We start from the raw sequence: 22,129 nt of genomic DNA on the forward strand, positions 1-22,129 counted from the left end.
GGCAAGCAGTCTAGGACTTAATAAGCAAATTTAATTTAATATGTTCTGTGTGGTGGGTCATTCTATGACGCCCTTAACCACCAAGAAAAACACTTAAACGTGTCAGATAATGACACACAGTTTTGTTTTGATTGAAGTGTTTTATTGTTAATAAAACATATCTAAGACATTTTATATTGCAAACCATTAAAAAAAATATATACAGTATATTGTAGAACACTGTCAGTACCATGAAATTGGCTTGAGTCATGGTTTAGTGACATATTTTGAGACATGGTTTAGTGACATTTTGAGTAAAACAAAAAGTCATAATGAAAGAAAATATACTAGATATAAACAAATATTTATAGGACATAGCTCAGCTGTCATTTCAATTCCATGTCACTGGTATTACCACACACTTTTCGAGGTGCAACATCGAAATATTTCCGGGAACAGACCAAACAGACAAGGACGGGGTTTGGTGTTTGAGAAGTCAATGAGAGAAGTGAAAAGTTCTTCCTTAGTTGTTATACACTGTTAAAAAAATAAAGGGAACACTAAAATAACACATCCTAGATCTGAATGAATGAAATATTCTTATTAAATACTTTTTTCTTTACATAGTTGAATGTGCTGACAACAAAATCACACACAATTATCAATGGAAATCAAATTTATCAACCCATGGAGGTCTGGCCACTCACAATGATGGAAAACCACACTACAGGCTGATCCAACTTTCATGTAATGTCCTTAAAACAAGTCAAAATGAGGCTCAGTAGTGTGTGTGGCCTCCACGTGCCTGTATGACCTCCCTACAACACCTGGGCATTCTCCTGATGAGGTGGCGGATGGTCTCCTGAGGGATCTCCTCCCAGACCTGGACTAAAGCATCCGCCAACTCCTAGACAGTCTGTGGTGATGGAGCGAGACATGATGTCCCAGATGTGCTAAATTGGATTCAGGTCTGGGGAACGGGCGGGCCAGTCCATAGCATCAATGCCTTCCTCTTGCAGGAACTGCTGACACACTCCAGCCACATGAGGTCCAGCATTGTCTTGCATTAGGAGGAACCCAGGGCCAACCGCACCAGCATATGGTCTCACAAGGGGTCTGAGGATCTCATCTCGGTACCTAATGGCAGTCAGGCTACCTCTGGCGAGCACATGGAGGGCTGTGCGGCCCCCAAAGAAATGCCACCCCACACCATGACTGACCCACCGCTTAACCGGTCATGCTGGAGGATGTTGCAGGCAGCAGAACGTTCTCCACGGCATCTCCAGACTCTGTCACGTCTGTCACATGTGCTCAGTGTGAACCTGCTTTCATCTGTGAAGAGCACAGGGCGCCAGTGGCGAATTTGCCAATCTTGGTGTTCTCTGGCAAATGCCAAACGTCCTGCACGGTGTTGGGCTGTAAGCACAACCCCCACCTGTGGACGTCGGGCCATCATACCACCCTCATGGAGTCTGTTTCTGACCGTTTGAGCAGACACATGCACATTTGTGGCCTGCTGGAGGTCATTTTGCAGGGCTCTGGCAGTGCTCCTCCTGCTCCTCCTTGCACAAAGGCGGAGGTAGCGGTCCTGCTGCTGGGTTGTTGCCCTCCTATGGCCTCCTCCACGTCTCCTGATGTACTGGCCTGTCTCCTGGTAGCGCCTCCATGCTCTGGACACTACGCTGACAGACACAGCAAACCTTCTTGCATTGATGTGCCATCCTGGATGAGCTGCACTACCTGAGCCACTTGTGTGGGTTGTAGACTCCGTCTCATGCTACCACTAGAGTGAAAGCACCGCCAGCATTCAAAAGTGACCAAAACATCAGCCAGGAAGCATAGGAACTGAGAAGTGGTATGTGGTCACCACTCCTTTTTTGGGGGTGTCTTGCTAATTGCCTATAATTTCCACCTGCTTTCTTTTCCATTTGCACAACAGCATGTGAAATATATTGTCAATCAGTGTTGCTTCCTAAGTGGACAGTTTGATTTCACAGAAGTGTGATTGACTTGGAGTTACATTGTGTTGTTTAAGTGTTCCCTTTATTTTTTTGAGCAGTGTATTTCTTGAAATCGAAAGGCACAGTCTAGATTCGAGCAAGTGTCTTAAGTAGTTGAACATGTTATTACTCTAATCTCGTGAAAGTGACAAACTGACATTTTCAGGCTCCAGAGCCTTTCCGTTCACCTTCCCACTCCTGGGCCAGACTACATATGACCCAATGAAGAGATGAGTCTTCAGTAAAGACTTAAAGCTTGAGACTGAGTTTGCGTCTCTTTTTATTTTACCTTTTATTTAACCAAGCAAGTCAGTTAAGAACAAATTCTTATTTTCAATGACGGCCTAGGAACAGTGGGTTAACTGCCTGTTCAGGGGCAGAATGACAGATTTGTACCTTGTCAGCTCGGGGGTTTGAACTTGCAACCTTGCGGTTACTAGTCCAATGCTCTAACCACTAGGCTACCCTCTGACATGACCATTCCATAAAAATGGAGCTCTATAGGAGAAAGCCCTGACTCCAGCTGTTTGCTTAGAAATTCTAGGGACAATTAGGAGGCTTGCGTCTTGTGATCGTAGCGTACATGTAGGTATGTATGGCAGGACCAAATCAGAGAGAGAGGTAGGAGCAAGCCCATGTAATGCTTTGTAGGTTAGCAGTAAAACCTTGAAATCAGCCCTTGCTTTGACAGGAAGCCAGTGTAGGGAGGCTAGCATTGGAGTAATATGATCAAATTTTGGTTCTAGTCAGGATTCTAGCAGCCGTATTTAGCACTAACTGAAGTTTTATTTAGTGCTTTATCCGGGTAGCCGGAAAGTAGAGCATTGCAGTAGTCTAACCTAGAAGTGACAAAAGCATGGATTAATTTTTCTGCATCATTTTTGGACAGAAAGTTTCTGATTTTTGCAATGTTACGTAGATGGAAAAAAGCTGTCCTTGAAATGGTCTTGATATGTTCTTCAAAAGAACGATCAGGGTCCAGAGTAACGCCGAGGTTCTTCACAGTTTTATTTGAGACGACTGTACAACCATTAAGATTAATTATCAGATTCAACAGAACATCTCTTTGTTTCTTGGGACCTAGAACAAGCATCTCTGTTTTGTCCGAGTTTAAAAGTAGAAAGTTTGCAGCCATCCACTTCCTTATGTCTGAAACGCATGCTTCTAGCGAGGGCAATTTTGGGGCTTCACCATGTTTCATCGAAATGTACAGCTGTGTGTCATCCGCATAGCAGTGAAAGTTAACATTATGTTTTCGAATGACATCCCCAAGAGGTAAAATATATAGTGAAAACAATAGTGGTCCTAAAACGGAACCTTGAGGAACACCGAAATTTACAGTTGATTTGTCAGAGGACAAACCATTCACAGAGACAAACTGATATCTTTCCGACAGATAAGATCTAAACCAGGCCAGAACTTGTCCGTGTACACAAATTTGGGTTTCCAATCTCTCCAAAAGAATGTGGTGATCGATGGTATCAAAAGCAGCACTAAGGTCTAGGAGCACGAGGACAGATGCAGAGCCTTGGTCGGATGCCATTAAAAGGTCATTTTCCACCTTCACAAGTGCAGTCTCAGTGCTATGATGGGGTCTAAAACCAGGCTGAAGCATTTTGTATACATTTTTTGTCTTCAGGAAGGCAGTGAGTTGCTGCGCAATAGCCTTTTCTAACATTTTTGAGAGGAATGGAAGATTCGATATAGGCCGATAGTTTTTTATATTTTCAGGGTCAAGGTTTGGCTTTTTCAAGAGAGGCTTTATTACTGCCACTTTTAGTGAGTTTGGTACACATCCGGTGGATAGAGAGCCGTTTATTATGTTCAACATAGGAGGGCCAAGCACAGGAAGCAGCTCTTTAAGTAGTTTAGTTGGAATAGGGTCCAGTATGCAGCTTGAAGTTTTAGAGGCCATTATTATTTTCATCGTTGTGTCAAGAGATATAGTACTAAAACACTTGAGCGTCTCTCTTGATCCTAGGTCCTGGCAGAGTTGTGTAGACTCAGGACAACTGAGCTTTTAAGGAATATGCAGATTTAAAGAGGAGTCCGTAATTTGCTTTCTAATAATCATGATCTTTTCCTCAAAGAAGTTCATGAATTTATCACTGCTAAAGTGAAAGCCATCCTCTCTTGGGGAATGCTGCTTTTTAGTTAGCTTTGCGACAGTATCAAAAAGGAATTTCGGATTGTTCTTATTTTCCTCAATTAAGTTAGAAAAATAGGATGATCGAGCAGCAGTAAGTGCTCTTCGGTACTACACGGTACTGTCTTTCCAAGCTAGTCGGAAGACTTCCAGTTTGGTGTGGCGCCATTTCCGTTCCAATTTTCTGGAAGCTTGCTTCAGAGCTCGGGTATTTTCTGTGTACCAGGGAGCTAGTTTCTTATGAGAAATGTTTTTAGTTTTTAGGGGTGCAACTGCATCTAGGGTATTGTGCAAGGTTAAATTGAGTTCCTCAGTTAGGTGGTTAACTGATTTTTGTCCTCTGGCGTCCTTGGGTAGACAGATGGAATCTGGAAGGACATTAAGGAATCTTTGTGTTGTCTGAATTTATAGCACGACTTTTGATGTTCCTTGGTTGGGGTCTGAGCATTAGACTCGATGACATATTTCTATGCATGAGCTTAGCTAGTCAACCTTCGCCATGACATTGCCTACAATTGTGATAACTGTTTACAATAGAAATCCCTTTTCATCTATCTTCAGTAATGGAAAAAGTACTCAATTGTCATACTTGAGTAAAAGTAAAGATGCCTTTTAATAGAAAATGTAAAGTAAAAGTGAAAGTCAACCAGTAAAATTTTACTTGAGTAAAAGTTTCAAAGTATTTGGTTTTAAATATACTTAAGAATCAAAAGTAAATGTAATTGCTGAAATATATTTAAAAATATGTATCAAAAGTAAAACTAAAAATAATTTCAAATTCTTTATATAAGCAAACCAGACTGCACAATGCTCGGCACAAAGCATTTGTGTTTAGTGAGTCCGCCAGATCAGAGGCAGTAATGATGAGCAGGGATGTTTCTCTAGATAAGTGCATGAATTGGACCATTTGCCTGTCCTGCTAGGCATTCAAAATGTAACAAGTACTTTCGGGTGGCAGGGAAAATGTATAGAGTAAAAAGTACATTATTTTCTTTAGAAATGTGGTGGAGTAAAAGTTGTCAAATAGTAAAGTACAGATACCCCAACAAACTACTTAAGTAGTGCTTTAAACTATTTTTTACTTAAGTACTTTACACCACTGCCTATCTTCATGCTGTCTTTGGACAAGTCTTGTGTTTGTAACGCAAGATGGAAAAAAGCCTTTCTCTCGCCAGAGATCGCATTTCTTTTTTGAGATTGCAAAATGTGACCTTTTCATTCAAGACAGGATAAATATATTGTTTCAGGTGATGATAAAGCATGTTTTGTTTAGTTACTTAACTTTTTTCTCTAACTTTATAGCAAGTCAATCTAGCTTGCACTACAGAGCAGTTAGCTAGCTAAAAGCAAAGCTAGGTTGAAGATACAACTACCTCCACCTAATAATTATCATCAAAACCAAACGTCATTACCATCACAATACATTTCAACAGGAGGCAACAGTCATACAATATTATCGGCTTAACAGCCAATGTGTATTTGGAATGGGTATATATAGGAATGCGTAATTGGGGAGTTGTTAAATATCCCATAAAGCTATCATCGAAAACTGCGTACTTTCATATTTTTCTTTGGTTTGGTAACTTCCTGTTCTTTGACAGACTCTGGCTGGGCTGAAGAAGACACAAAGTTTGGAAAATTGTAAGGTATGCGGTGTCCGTCTCACAACGGAGCCTTCAAGGGGGCGTTGTGATTCCAGTCCATTGTGGATGTCCCCATTTCAAATGCATGACATTCGGCGCCACGTTACGCCTCAATCAGACCGACAGCGTCATTGCATCAATGCTGGTTAATAAATTCTACAGTCAAACTTTTTTATTATGTAGTCCAACATTTTTAGTGGAAAGTTCAACATTCACCTTTTGCTACTATGTCTGTCAAGTCTACACATACAATTTGATGCATACATTGGATAAGTCCAACATATGCACCACACAGAATAAACTGCAACTGCCTCTGCAACTCAATGTGCAAGCATTCCAATGGAAATTAATGTACTTCTGGTAGACCAAAACGCAATGTTGCTGTCGGTCTGATCAAGGCATAAGAGGTATAGCCTGAGATTAAAAAAAAAAAATACAACTAGGCAATAGTGCCACCAGGTGGTGATGGAGAATATAAGGTATAACCTACATTTAAAGATCTTGAGATATGCATTTTAATAGTTTGTACAAATAGGTTTATGAATATGTTTAACATGCTTTATCCCTAACTAGTATTGAAGCTGTGCTTACTGGCTCCATGGTTTAGGCGTATTTTACTTGCTCAGTGTAGTTCAGCAGTCTCTGTCGATTATGGCTCTTTGGCCTTGGAATCTTTTGAACCATTGTAGACAACACTACAACATAGCAAATATTTATTCAAAGCTGACTTGTGGATTGTCTTGATGAAGGAGATTATATATATATTTGTATTTGATGAGAACAGTACCTGAAGGCATTTTCCATGGAAAAATATAAATAACTTTTTTTTCCTGCAAACATATGGCCCCGCATCTCCATACATAGGTAATGGAAGATGATAAAGGCTTTTTTGAAATCAACAACAACTTTGCCTTTGTTTTGGTTTGTTTGTCAATTAGGGTGTGCGGGGTGAATACACCGTCTGTTGTACAATGATTTTGGAAAAGACAATTTGACATGTGCTTAGTACATTGTTTTCACTGAGGAAATGTATGAGTCTGCTGTTAATGATAATGCAGAGGATTTTCCCAAGGTTGCTGTTGAAAATATTGGGGAAGATGCTAAAGCTAATGATGATTTAAAGAGTTTAAGTATAGCCATTCGGAATTTGTTGTCTGTATATTTGATCATTTCATTGAGGATACCATCAACACCACAGACCTTTTTGGGTTGGATGGTTTTTATTTTGTCCTGTAGGTCATTCAATTTAATTGGAGAATCCAGTGGGTTCTGGTGGTCTTTAATAGTTGATTCTAAGATTTGTATTTGATCATGTATATGTTTTTGCTCTTTGTTCTTTGTTAAAGGGCCAAAAAGATTGGAGTAGTGGTTTACCCATACATCTCCATTTTGGATAGATAACTCTTCGTGTTGTTTGTTTAGCGTTTTCCAATTTTCGCAGAAGTGGTTAGAGTCTATGGATTCATCAATTACATTGAGCTGATTTCTGAAGTGCTGTTCCTTCTTTTTCTGTGGTGTATTGTTTTAGTGATTCACCATAGTGAAGGTGTAGGCTCAGGTTTTCTGGGTCTCTATGTTTTTGGTTGGACAGGTTTCTCAATTTCTTTCTTAGTTTTTTTGCATTCTTCATCAAACCATTTGTCATTGTTGTTCATTGTCTTCGGTTTTCTGTTAGATTTTTATTTTATTTGATAGGGAAGCTGAGAGGTCAAATATGCTGTTTAGACTTTCTACTGCCAAGTTTACACCTTCACTATTACAGTGGAACTTTTTGTCCAGGAAGTTGTCTAAAAGGAATTTGTTGTTGCCTAACAGTTTTTTGGTAGGTTTCCACACTACATTCTACAGACTTTCTTAATATTATTCAGTTCCTCTGGCTTTGCTGCCTCATGTTTGAGTTTTGCTCTGTTCCAAGTAGTGTGATTTTTCTGTGATCTGATTGGGGTGTCAGTGGACTGACTGAACGCTCTAAGAGACTCTGGGTTGAGGTCAGTGATAAAGTAGTCTACAGTACTACTGCCAAAGATGAGCTATAGGTATACCTACCATAGGAGTCCCCTCGAAGCCTACCATTGACTATGTACATACCCAGTGTGCGACAGAGCTGCAGGAGGTGTGACCCGTTTTGGTTGGTTATGTTGTGCCTAGGGGGAGGGGCGGGGGGCATAGGGGGGAGGGAATGCTGTCACCTCCAGGCAGGTGTTTGTCCCCCTGTGTGCTGATGGTGTCATGTTCTTGTCCGGTTCTGGCATTTAGGTCGCCACAGACTAGTACATGTCGCTGGGCCTGGAAATGATTGATTTCCCCCTCCAGGATGGAGAAATTGTCTTCATTAAAGTATTGGGATTTTAGTGGGGGGATATCGGTAGCACACAGTATGACATTTTTCTCTGTTAAAATAATTTCCTTTTGAAAATCTAGCCAAATGTAAAATGTTCCTGTTTTGATTAATTTAACGGAGTGAGTTAGGTCTGCTCCATACCAAATTAGCATACCCCCTGAGCCCTTCCCTGTTTCACACCTGGTAGGTTGGTGGATGGGGCTACCAGCTCCCTGTGACCAAGAGGGAAACCCTTGGGTCCGACTCCTCTATACCATGTTTCTTGAAGGATGACAATGTCTGTATTTCTGAAGTCCAGGTTTCTGCTCTTTAGTCCAAAGGCAGATGACGACTCTCTCTCTCTGTGTCTTTCTGTCTCTGTCTGTCTCTGTCTGTCTCTGTGTCTCTCTGTCTCTGTGTCTCTCTCTGTCTCTGTGTCTCTCTCTGTCTCTGTGTCTCTCTCTGTCTCTGTGTCTCTCTCTGTCTCTGTGTCTCTCTCTGTCTCTGTGTCTCTCTCTGTTTCTGTGTCTCTCTCTGTTTCTGTGTCTCTCTCTGTTTCTGTGTCTCTCTCTGTCTCTGTGTCTCTCTCTGTCTCTGTGTCTCTCTCTGTCTCTGTGTCTCTCTCTGTCTCTCTGTCTCTCTGTCTCTGTGTCTTTTTGTCTCTGTCTCTCTGTCTTTATGTCTCGGTGTCTCTCTCTGTCTCTCTCTGTCTCTCTCTCCCTCTGCATCTCCTCTCTGTCTCTGTGTGTCTTTCTCTCTCTCTCTCTGCATCTCCTCTCCGTCTCTGTGTCTGTGGTCTTTCTCTCTCTCTCTCTCTCTCTCTGCATCTCTGTCTGTCTTTCTTTCTCTCTGCGTCTCTGCATCTCCTCTCTGTCTCTGTGTCTTTCTCTCTCTCTGTCTATCTCTTCTATTGATCTAGTATCCGTCTGTCTGTTCTGTAGGACAGGCCATATAAATTACAATATCACTGTTAGTGCCACTGCCCAAATTAATGTTGCATTCTTTCTGTAGCTCAACATGGCACAAGGTGGCGCCCTAATCCAATTATTTGAACACTAGCCCCCCTTAACCCTTGATGCAGTACATGGCAAGATGTCTGCTAATCTGAGGAGTTGCTGCAGTGTTTGAGAGCTGAGGAAATGTCCCCATTTTAGAGGATGGACTGCAGCATGCATGACAAGATGTCGAACATTCTGTGTGTTTCACAGCTTTGAGACCCAACTCAGTTGGTAGAGCATGGTGCTAGTAACACCCGGCTTGTGGGTTCAATTCCTGCTGTGGTCACCCAAACGATAATATATGCATGCACTACTGTAAATTGCTTTGGATAAAAGTGTCTGCTAACTGGCATATAACACATTTGTATATCTAACAGGTTATGCTAATTAATCCAAAGTGGTTTTACTAGAAAGTTACTCCACATTATGCATGTAAATTCTATGCTAACGTTTCAATGCCAGGGTTGGTGCATGTGTTATGATTTTAGAATGTTTTAATTTGAGATATTTATTCATCTGAGTTTGTTGTGGTACCTAAAGGATTTGTAGCTGAAGCTGGCATGTGTAATACCTCTAGCATGGCTCAGAGTTTGGGAGTGGTCGCTCTTCCTCCTCAAGGTCTTCTATGCATTTCTGTTATCACCTCCAGAGGGCGCTCAATGCATTCTAAATCGGAGATACCAGCACGTCTGTACCGATAACCGTCATCTCCCCAAATCTCAGCAAGCTCCACTATGCCCCACCCTTAATCTTGTGAGGGTTCAAAAAAGCAAAAAAATAAATAATACTGAATATATGTTACTCACATGTGCAGTGTACTGTACGTACTTCTCATATAAAATGTCATACACAGTCTCCAAGAGATGCCGATATATAGGCCTATATTCTGCCAACTATAAAGTGTGATACAGTATGCTGTGTTGCGTCCATGACTCAAACACAGTCAAAAGGTCATTTGTGTAATGATGGTTTGGGGCCTGCGACATGTGACCTACGATATGCAGCCTGCGCCCCCCTTCACCCTCACCCACCCCTCACTAACTACCACCCCACAGGGTATGGGGCTGTGGGGAAGTTCTGCTCTCTGCCCCATTACACCCTATGTTATAGCTGTCTGCATGGAGAGGTCATAGAAAGAGAAATTGGTGTGTTTGTAGTAATAAAAAGTATTTGGGTGCTGGGTTCAAAAGGCATATACTTGAACGAAGGAAAAACCAATGACTCACATCAACACCATCATCCCGGAAACCCTAGACCCTCTCCAATTTGCATACCGCCCCAACAGATCCACAGATGACGCAATCTCAATTGCACTCCACACTGCCTTTTCCCACCTGGACAAAAGGAACAAATATGTGAGAATGCTGTTCATTGACTACAGCTCAGCGTTCAACACCATAGTGCCCTCAAAGCTCATCACTAAGCTAAGGACCCTGGGACCAAACACACCTCCTTCTGTAACTGGATCCTGGACTTCCTGACGGGTCGCCTCCAGGTAGTAAGGGTAGGTAACAACACATCCGCCACGCTGATGCTCAACACGGGCGCCTCTCAGGAGTGCGTGCTCAGTCCCCTCCTGTACTCCCTGTTCACCCACGACTGCATGGCCAGGCACAACTCCAACACCATTATTAAGTTCGCTGACGACACAACAGTGGTAGGCCTGATCACCAACAACGATGAGACAGCCTATAGGGAGGAGATCAGAGACCTGGCCATGTGGTGCCAGGATAACAACCTTTTCCTCAATGTGAGCAAGACTAAGGAGATGATCGTGGACTACAGGAAAAGGAGGACCGAATAGGCCCCCATTAATATCAACAGGGCTATAGTGGAGTGTTTACACTGCTGCTACTCACTGTTCATTATCTACTTTACCCCTACCTGCATAGTCACTTTACCCCTACTTAAATGTACAAATTACCTTGACTAACCTGTACCCCCGCACATTGACTCAGTACTTGTACCCCCTGTATATTGCCTCGTTATTGTTAGTTTATTGTTTTATTTTATTTAGTAAATATATTCTTAACCAACAATGCAGTTCAAGAAATAAGAGTTAAGGGCTTGTAAGTAAGCATTTCATGTTAAGGTCTACCTACACCTGTTGTATTCAGCGCAGTGACAAATGATATTTGATTTGATTTTGATTTGAAACTCACTGAAAGTTCTAATGTATTTGTTTAGCAGAAGAGGTCAGAATAAACTGTCACGTTTCAGCAGCAGCCCTTTGTCAGAGTTTGGAGAACAATAGACATTCACCTGTATTTGTAGATGACTCCACATTGCACTACTGCTTTGTTTTTGCACAGTTATTATTTACATATATTATTTACATTCATTATTTCAAATACGTTATTTACATAAATGTTCTATTGTTTTCCATAAGGGCTTCAAAATACCAAGAATTGCGTGACTGTTGTTTTACAGGAAGCAAACTAACAGAAGTTGTTCATTCAGACCTCTTCCTCTGCAAGGAAGGCATGGATATAATATGTCTCTGTGGCAGCAACTTTTCTCTATCACCTCCTCTCTTATTAAGTGGCAGAACAACAACAAAGCCCCGGAACCTCAGCCTGCACACGTCATGTCCCCATATTAAAGTGTCTGGCTACAGGGGACTTCTCACCACCAGTACTGATGTTGCTCTTGTGAGAAAATAAAAAAATGTGAAGAATATTTCAGTCGCTGCGTGTTTTTTCTTTCCTCCTGCATGGAGAGGTCACCGGGTCTTATCCACAGCACTGCAGTGATCCTCAGGTTGCTCTGTCTTTATGGACTATAAATTATTCCCCAAATCCAGAACAAATTTTCAGAAAACCGTCTCATATTGCTCAAATAAACAGCAAACCTGGTTTCAAAAAACAGATAAAGCAACACAACGCCTCTCCCCTATTTGATCTAGATAGTTTGTGTGTATGCATTGATTGATATGTAGGCTATGTGTGCCTTTAAAAAAATGTATGTAGTTCTGTCCTTGAGCTGTTCTTGTCTAATGATGTACTGTATTATGTCATTCTGTATAATGTTTTGTGTGGACCCCAGGAAGAGGAGCTGCTGCTTTTACAACAGCTGATGGAGGTCCTAATCAAATACCAAATACTGCCTCAACTACTCAGAGAGACTTAAAGGGGCAATCTGGGATTCGTACATCCATTTTTTTTAAACTTTTGAATTAATGATCTAGGTATAGCCATTGCTTCTTGAAGAATAGTGTGTGTGTTCCCAACACTTTTTACTATAGTTGTGACAACCAGAAGTCCTCACAACAGTGGCCAACCAAGGGAAATTCAGAGAAGTGAGGCTATTTGGCCAGTCCTCACTTCTAAAAAGGCAATTTTAGGCTTAGGGGTTAGGTTTTGGGTTAGATTCAGGGTTTGGAGTTAAAGTTAGGACTAAGGTTACGGTAAAAAGCCCTCGCAAGTATTGGAATACAAAGTGGTGTGTGAGCGTGTGTGTGTGAGTGAGCATGTGTGAGTGTGTGTGTGAGCGTGTGTGTGTATGTGTAGCCGACTGTAGTTGTTTCCATGGTTTCTGGCTTTGATCAGGTACAGTCCATAGAGTAGGTAGGGCTTAGCTGAATCTCCTGGTTTCATCCCCCAGTTCTCTCTCTGTGATTTCTGCTGCTTTGGTTGGTCGCTTTGGATTTCAAAGGTTTATTTTTTTATCTTCAACTATGCAGCTTTAAGGATGAATTGTAGTTTGCCTCAATAATCTGATGAGTGTTGAAATGTGAAAGTAGTAGGCTACGTTGATGCAAAACGGGAGATAAAACACGTGCATTGACTGCAGTAATGCTCATCATGGGGAGAATTGCGTGCCAGCCCCATTTTGGGAAGTACTCCCCCATTTTCTGCCTGTCGTATCGGGCCAGCGTCAGAGAGCAGCGAGCTCCGGTGGATCTGGTCCTGGTCGACTGGGCTAATGCCATGTGGCTTGTCACCCTGAGAATCTAGGTCAAGTTTAAAGCTGCCTCCCTCTTTGCTCTGCTCCCACCACTGCAGCACCCCCCCCTCAAATACACCCCCAAATATCATAGTCACATATTGTAGACACACAGTATACATCCTACATCCTTATCTAAATACTTTTTTTTTTGCATTTCCATCAAATATACAGTGCATTTGGAAAGTATTCAAACCCTTTGACTTTTTCAATAGTTTGTTACATTTCCAGCCTTATTCTAAAATGTATTAAATATTTTCTTATTTTCTTCTTATCTATCTACACACAATACCCCATAATGACCCCATTTTCTCACATTTATGAAAAATAAAAAAACAAAAATACCTTATTTACATAAGTATTCAGACTCTAAATTGAGCTCAGGTGCATCCTGTTTCCATTACTCATCCTTGAGATCCTTACCTGTGATAAATTCAATTGATTTGACATGATTTGGAGAGGCACACACATGTCTATATAATTTTCCACAGTTGACAGTGCATGTCACAGCAAAAACCAGCTTGGAGTTTGCCAAACGTCACCTAAAGACTCTCAGACCATGAGAAACCAGATTATCTCTCTGGTCTGATGAAATCAAGATTGCCTAAATGCCAAGTGTCATGTCTGAGGAAACCTGGCACCATCCCTACGGTGAAGCATGGTGGTGGCAGCATCATGCTGTGGGTATGTTTTTCAGCGGCAGGGACTGGGAGACAAGTCAGAATCAAGGGAAAGATGAACAGAACAAAGTACAGAGAGATCCTTGATGAAAACCCACTTCAGAGCGATCAGGACCTCCGACTGGGGTGAAGGTTTAACTTCCAACAGGACAACAACCCTAAGCACACAGTCAAGACAACGCAGGAGAGGTTTCGGGACAAGTCTCTGAATGTCCTTAAGTGGCCCAGCCAGAGGCCGGACTTGAACCTGAGAGACCATCTCTGGAGAGACCTGAAAATAGCTGTGCACCGAAGCTCCCCATCCAACCTGACAAGAGCTTGAGAGGATCTGCAGTGAAGAATGGGAGAAACTCCTCAAATACAGCTGTGCCAAGCTTGTAGCGTCACACCCAAGAAGACTCAGACTGTAATTGATGCCAAAGGTGCCTCAACAAACTACTGAGTAAAGGATCTGAGTACTTTTGTAAATGTGGTATTTCAGTTTTGTACTTTTAATAAATTAGCAAAAATTAAAATAAAAAAAACAACCTGTTTTTGCTTTGTCATTATGGAGTTTTGTCTGTAGGTTGAAGAGGAAAAAAACGGGGATGGCTGGTCATCACTGCCGTAGTAAGAATGGATCCTCACGCTGCTGCAGAGAGAGAGAATAGTGTAGTAGTGGGATGTCAGTACTGTAATCCCCCTGCAGCAATGAGCTGTTTTTATAGGACATCGCAGCAGACACGGAGCCTCAAGTCCAGCAGTGTTCTGGGGCGTTTCCTTGGAGGGGGTACGGAGGTGTGTGTCTGTGTGACTCCAGGAATGCCATCCTGGGGGGGTCAACATGTTCATTGGGCGTAGCTCTGAATATTAGGATCTTCAGGGCTGACATCGAGATCTCCTCACTCATGTTGTTATTGTTATTCCTCCACTGTTTCATTCTCCTAGGCTGTGCAAGTCCGCTCTCAAATAAAAAATTTAAAAGTATATATTTTTTATACAGGAATATTGTCAGTATAAATAATTGAGTTGTCATTTAGTTTTTATTTTATTTCAGAACATGACAGCAATTTGGCAAAAACCAAGTTGCATTTTGCTCAGGGAAATTATTCACTTAGTGCTGGAAGCTGGAAAAAACATTCCTTCACTGCCTGTTCACCAGATCCCCTCGCTCCCCTCCTAATCCGCAGTTTTTTGGCGCAGGACCTCATCTGTATTAATATATTCATGTGCTTTCAAGTCTTACCACCACTGCACCATCTCTCTCCAAGATCGCCTCTGATAGGCTGGTTGCTTGTTTTCAATGGCACCAGCTTTTTTTGAGTCCATGGATACAGCGCATTGTGGGGCAGTGTGGCTTAGCCAATTGGAGAGCGTTGTTGGGCTCGCGGTTGTAAAGCAGGGCACCCTGGCCCTAGACGACCCCCCCCCCCCTCCACTCTGTGAGCACACGATCGCCCAGTGGGGGGTCCAATACAAAAACAACCACACCCTGTCCGCTGTGCCGGGACTCCCACTGACACCTCCAATACCAATGAATGGGCGCAAATCCACCTCCTTCCTGTCTCTTCTCTTACATTCCTCTACTCTCAGCACTGCACTGAATGTTCTACACCTCTTCATCTCACATGATTTAGAGCAATGGATCATTACCACAAACCATTTACCAACAGCGACGAGACAGCCTACTGAGAGGAGGTGAGGGCACTCAGAGTGTGGTGTCAGGAAAACAACCTCTCACTCAACATCAACAAAACAAAAGAGATAATCGTGGACTTCAGGTAACAGCAGAGGGAGCACCCCCCTGTCCACATCGACGGGACAGCAGTAGAGAAGGTGGACGATTTTTTAAAAGTTCCTTGGCGTACACTTCACGGACAAACTGAAATGGTCCACCTACACAGACAGTGTGGTGAAGAAGGCGCAATAGTATAGTGCCTCTTCAACCTCGGGAGGCTGAAGAAATTGGGCTTGTCACCTAAAACCCTCACAAACTTCAACAGATGCACAATTGAGAGAATCCTGTCGGGCTGTATGACTGCCAGGTACGGCAACTGCACAGCCCACAACTGCAAGGCTCTCCAGAGGGTGGTGCGGTCTGCACAGCGCATTACCGGGGACAAACTACCTGCCCTCAAGGACACCTACAGCACCCGATGTCGCAGGAAGGCCAAGGACAACAACCACCCGAGCCGTTCCCTGTTCACCCCGCTACCATCCAGAAGGCGAGGTCAGTACAGGTGCATCAAACCTGAGACCGAGAGACTGAAAAACAGCTTCTATCTCAAGGCCATCAGACTGTTAAACAGCCATCACTAACACAGAGAGGCCTACATACAGACTTTAAATCATTGGCTACTTTAATAAATGGGTCACTAGTCACTAATAGTGTTTACATGTCTACTCATCTCATCTGTATATACTGCATTCTATTACCATCTACTGCATTTTGCCAATGCCGTTCGGTCATCGCTCATCCATACATTTATATGTACATATTCTTATTCCATCCCTTTACCTAGATTTGCGTGTATTAAGTAGTAGTTGTGGAATTGTTAGATTACTTGTTAGATATTTCTGCACTGTTGGACTAGAAGCAGAAGCATTTCGCCACACTCACATTAACATCTGCTAACCATGTGTATGTGACCAATAAAATTTGATTTGATTTGAAAACCATTTCCCATTTGTCACTGGCACATACACTTTGGCTCAAAATAGAAACATTTTCAATATACGAGAAAAAGTTTGATATATATATAGCTTTTTTTAGTTATCATGAATAGGTTTAGCTTTTAATTTGGTTTGAATGAGAACCTGGGGGTCTGTAATTCAACCATTCACCAAAATTATTTCTGCTGGCGCGGCTAAAAGCGAAAGAAAGAAAGCCTGTCCTCATTTCATCTCTCATTAGGTTTTCCATAAGCTGGAGGATCTTCTCTTGGACTTTGAAATGCGGAGCCGAAGCTACCGCAAATCCCTGTCCTTAAAATGACCTCAATGTAGACTGAGCGAGAGCGAGGGAGCTGTGTTTAACTCTCTGAGCCTGGTAGTGGCACCATGCCTCATACTACTCAGCTCAGTCACTCAGCCTCTCTGAGAGGGGGCAGTAGAGGACTAGGGGAGAGGCATTGGGAAGGCCTAGTCATTCAACAACATGGTGATGTGACTTCACCTCTTCCCCTCCTTCTGGGGATAATCAACGAGGTGATTCCTCCTTTGTCTTCCCCTCAACAGTACCGAGCCGCTCCAGGAAGACTCGTTGCTCCTGACGACCAGGTGTTTTCGCTCTCCGAGGCCGACGTGGGAAACTCTCTAAAGAGTGAATACCAGCTGATATCTTCAAACGGTCTCTGTAGTCCCCACCTGCTTTAAGGAGACCGCCATCGTCCCAGTGCCCAAGAAAAACAAGGGGACATGCCCAAATGACTATCGCCCCGTTGCACTCACCTCGGTCATATTGAAATTATTTGAGAGGCTGGTCATGGCCCACACTGGACCCACTCCAATTAGCCTACCGCTTCAACAGATCCACGGAAGATGCCATTTCCATCGCTATTCACATTTTGGACAAGAAGAACACCTACGTGAGAATGCTGTTCATTGACTACAGTTCAGCATTGAGGTGCATGAGGTCTGATACCAACAGTCTCAGAGACCATTTCCATTTCCAAGCAATCAGATTGCTGAACACTTAAACTGTACTGACCACCTGCTCTGATTCTCCTCACCATAGCACACATCACAACCGCTGCTACCAGATTCTTATTGTACTGCTCAATTTATACATTTGCCCATCACCCCGCCCCCCCTTCCCCAATACACGTGTAACTATTGGACTATAAATGATGCATTCCTGTATTACACTCATGCTAAAATGTTTATTCTATTCTATTGTCATTTACTTTCTTTGTATTCTTATATTTTTTTACTATTTCTTATTGTTGCCGCATTGTCGAAGTAACCTGCAAGTAAGCATTTCGTTGGACGATGTGCACCATGCATATCCCGTACATACAACAAATAAGACTTGAAACGATGCCTCTGTTCTTTTCCCTTCCAACGCTGTCATCTCTCCTGTCTTTCCGCTATGTGGCTACCACCGGTATAAGGTAGTAGGAAGGTACCCAGTGAAGTGTAGCAGCATCACTCAGGTCCCGTTAACGGAGAGTGTAATGAAAGAGCCAGGCGTGGCAGGTGGCAGGTGGGTGTGCCCCAGGTGGGCAGTGGGTAACATGGAAACCGGTTCAGCGAGTGCAGGGAGAGGGAGAGATCATTAATGAAAGTTGCAGGGGGTACTAGTGTACAGGCGAAGACAAATGTGTCCTCGATGCCTCCTTCAAATGATTACACCAAGACTTGTTTTTAAAAGGATAATATTTATATTTATTCATCGTGAGTTATTCAACCAAAAGGACGAAAAATGTAGTGACTAGCCTATAACTTTATCTTGTCTCTAGTCATCACTTTTCAATTACCTTGCTTCTGCGCTCATTCACAATCACTGGCAATTATTTTCAACTTGTCACTGAGCTTTACCTAGACTTTAACCTTAATCAGCTTACTCGGGTTTACCAGCACTCACTCAGCCACTGAGTTTGTTTTAACCTGCCACCAGTAATCAGAATATTCACCCTGTCACCAAGGTTGAATCTCTCAGCCATCTCCACCTTGTCACAAGGTGTCGCCAGTCTAGCTCAGTGTCACGACAAGCCAGCAACAGCACTTAAATGCCCAAGAAAATGTACCTTCAGGGACAATAAAGTTTTTCTCATCTCATCTTCACTCTACTCCTGATCCAATGCCATTTGAACTTTGTCTCTCAGTACAGTACAAACCCAACAGGCCTCTGTGCTTTCTAGTTGTGGAGAGAAGGTGTTGTCTTGCCAGGCTGTCACTCCTGATTTACATAACACACAACTCCAGACAGAGAGTCAGAAGGACCTATATCCCACTGGCTGCCTGGCGCGTGGCTCTCTGCTGATCATAGATCAGCACTCCTGCACTGAGATGCTTTCTAAATATCGCCAATAGACTACAGTCATAAAAGGAGCAGACCAAATACCTTAGGGGCAATCATAGACTTCTTTTAGCTCCTGAGTCTGGGCAGTGTGAATGCTTCAGTTTGTCCAGTTCTGCAGAACTGTACATGCTTGTCTGGTCCATATTTTCCATATTTATTCTATTTCCTCAACATGGCTTTCTAGGGAATGACTCAGTGCTGTGACAGACAGTCTAAGTGCACCTCGGGACTGGAAAGTTTTATGTTGTACAGTAGCGCATACAGAATGTGTGTTCCTGTACCATACTCTAATTCTGCCCTAAATATGAGTCATTGGCTAGGAATTAACTGTATTAGGAACATCCATAAGGTGTGTGTGTGTGTGTGTGTGTGTGTGTGTGTGTGTGTGTGTGTGTGTGCGCACACACAAAACATGGGAGTCTCTTACCCGACAGTGTGTACAGCAGGGGTTCCCTCTCCCAGAACTCTACAACAGTGGTTTCCCTCTGCTCGGTTTGGGGGTTGGTTTTAACTGTGGTTTTTCCAGGTACTGGGTGAATCTGTGTGCCTCATATTGACACTAGTGAGAGGGGCTGGGGAAGGATAGTGGGCTTAGTTCTCACACTACTCCTTCTGAGGTGAGATTATCTCCCCTCCCCACACACCCCTCTGCTTCTCAGAATCAACTGCCTCGCTTCCAGGAAATCTGACTGGTTGCAAACAACCAGAGATTGAAATTCTGTTTTTTTTGTTCACTTGGCATTCGCAAACAGAAGGATATATTACATTTTTACCCTTATTTTACCAGGTTAGTTGACTGAGAACATATTCACATTTACTGCAACGGCCTGGGGAATAGCTGCAGGAGAGAGGAGGGGGGATGAATGAGCCAATTGCAAGCTGACCAAGAACACTAAGGTAAACTGCCTAAATGACTACCGGCCCGAAGCACTCACGTCTGTAGTCATGAAATGCTTTGAAAGGCTGGTCATGGCTCACCTCCAACACCATTATCCCAGAAACCCTAAACCCACTCCAATTTGCAAACCGCACCAACAGATCCACAGATGATGCAATCTGTATTGCACTCCACACTGCCCTTTCACACCTGGACAAAAGGAACACCTATGTGAGAATGCTGTTCATTGACCACAGCTCAGTGTTGAACACCATAGTGCCCTCAAAGCTCATTACTAAGCTAAGGACCCTGGAACTCAACACCTCCCTCTGCAACTGGATCCTGGACTTCCTGATGAGCCGCTCCTAGGTGTTAAGGGTAGGTAATAACACATCCGCCACGCTGATCCTCAACACGGGGCCCCTCAGGGGTGCATACTCAGTCCCCTCCTGTACTCCCTGTTCACTCATGACTGCCAGGCACGACTCCAAAACCATCATTAAGTTTGCTAATGACACAACAGTGGTAGACCTGATCATCGACAACGACGAGACGGTCTATAGGGAGGAGGTCAGAGTCCTGACTGTGTGGTGCCAGGACAGCAGCCTCTCCCTTAATGTGATCAAGACAAATGAGATGATTGTGGACTACAGGAAAAGGAGGACCGAGCACGCCCCCATTCTCATCAACGGGGCTGTAATGGAGCAGGTTGAGAGCTTCAAGTTCCTTGGCATCCACATCACCAACAAACTAACATTGTCCAAGCACACCAAGACAGTCTTGAAGAGGGCACGACAAAACCTCCTCAGGATACTGAAAAGATTTGGCATGGGTCCTCAGATCCTCAAAGGGTTTTACAGCTGCACCATCGAGAACATCCTGACGGGTTGCATCACTGCCTGGTATGGCAACTGCTCGACCTCCGACTGCAAGGGCCCAGTACATCACCGGGGCCAAGCTTCCTGCCATCCAGGACCTCTATACCAGGCGGTGTCTGAGGAAGGCCCTAAAAATGGTCAAATACTCCAGCCACACTAGTCATAGACTGTTCTCTCTGCTACCACACAGCAAGCGGTACCGGAGCACCAAGTCTAGGTCTAAGAGGCTTCTAAACAGCTTCTACCCCAAAGCCATAAGACTCCTGAACAGCTAATCAAATGGCTACCCAGACTATTTGCATTGCCCCCCACGCTGCTGATTCTCTGTTACTATCTATGCATAGTCACTTTATTAATAACTCTACCTACATGTACATATTACCTAGACACCGGTTCCCCCGCACATTGACTCTATACCGGTACCCCCTGTATATAGCCCCGCTATTGTTATTTACTGCTGCTCTTTAATTATTTGTTATTCTTCTCTTACCTTTTTGGAGGGTATTTTCTTAAAACTGCATTGTTGGTTAAGGGCTTGTAAGTAAGCATTTCACTGTAAGGTCTATTGTATTCGGCGCATGTGACAAATACAATTTGATTAGGTGACCGTGAGAGGGCCAGATTGGGAATTTAGCTAGGACCCCAGGGTTAACACCCATACTCTTACACTAAGTGCCATGGGGTCTTTAGTGACCACAGAGAGTCAGGACACCTGTTTAACATCCCATCCGAAAGACGGCACGCTACACAGGGCAATGTCCCCAATCACTGCCCTGGAGCATTGGGATATTTTTTATTTTTATGACCAGAGGAAAGAGTGCCTCCTACTGGCCCTCTAACACCACTTCCTGCAGCATATGATCTCCCATCTAGAGACCGACCAGGACCAACCCTTCTTAGCTTCAGAAGCAAGCCAGCAGTGGGATATGCTGCGGGCATACCACAATGGCTCACTTTTGCACTGGGAATCAGATCATGATCATCAGATCGTGTCATTTGCTATAGTGAGGACAGTCATTGGTCAGGATCTGAACTCTGAACCCTGTTAGGTTCACATCTGAATTTATCCATGTGCATGTACAGGGTATGTGTGACAGAACAAAAAAGCAAATTTAACAGACCAGTTTGCATATAACGGCTGTTAGTAAACGCCAGATGTAAATGCGTATCTGCAGGGAATTGAGTAAAGCGGAGAAGTCACACTCAGTTGGACTTGGTCTCCGAGGCAGAATGATTCCTGTAAAATGTCCTCTATTTTAGGAGAGGTGGGCTTTTTGGGGACATCTGGTGGGCCAGCGCTCGGTACAGGAAAACCACACAGTGTCTCAGAGGGCCCATCGGGGCACATAGGAGGAACCAGGGCTGCCAGCCCCCTCAATACCACAACACTTGCTACTTCCCAATACTAACAAACCCATATATTTTGTGTACTTGCCTCCACTCATGTTAAACCATATTGTTGTGTTTTCTGATTTTGTCTCAACAGGTATCGTAACATGGGGAACCTGCTAAAAGTCCTGACTTGCACAGATCTGGAACAGGAGCCCAATTTTTTCCTTGATTTTGAAAGTATGTTTTTGCGGGGGAGGGCTTATTTATTACAATCCCTATCTACACACGTGAACTTCCAATCATACTTACTTTAGCCATCCCCTTTCTTA

General features: G+C 43.3%; 1 protein-coding gene across 1 annotated transcript in view; it reads left to right on the forward strand.

The window, feature by feature from the left end:
- LOC135522555 (CYFIP-related Rac1 interactor B-like) overlaps window positions 1–22,129 on the forward strand; it is a 53,913-nt gene that overhangs the window by 11,777 nt on the left and 20,007 nt on the right. The window contains exon 3 of the mRNA XM_064948933.1: window positions 21,955–22,037. Within this exon, the coding sequence (XP_064805005.1) occupies window positions 21,965–22,037 (73 nt within the window). The 5' untranslated portion in view covers window positions 21,955–21,964. The remainder of the gene's footprint in view (window positions 1–21,954; window positions 22,038–22,129) is intronic.

Source organism: Oncorhynchus masou, chromosome 30 (genome assembly GCF_036934945.1).
Source record: "Oncorhynchus masou masou isolate Uvic2021 chromosome 30, UVic_Omas_1.1, whole genome shotgun sequence".
NCBI lineage: Eukaryota > Metazoa > Chordata > Actinopteri > Salmoniformes > Salmonidae > Oncorhynchus > Oncorhynchus masou.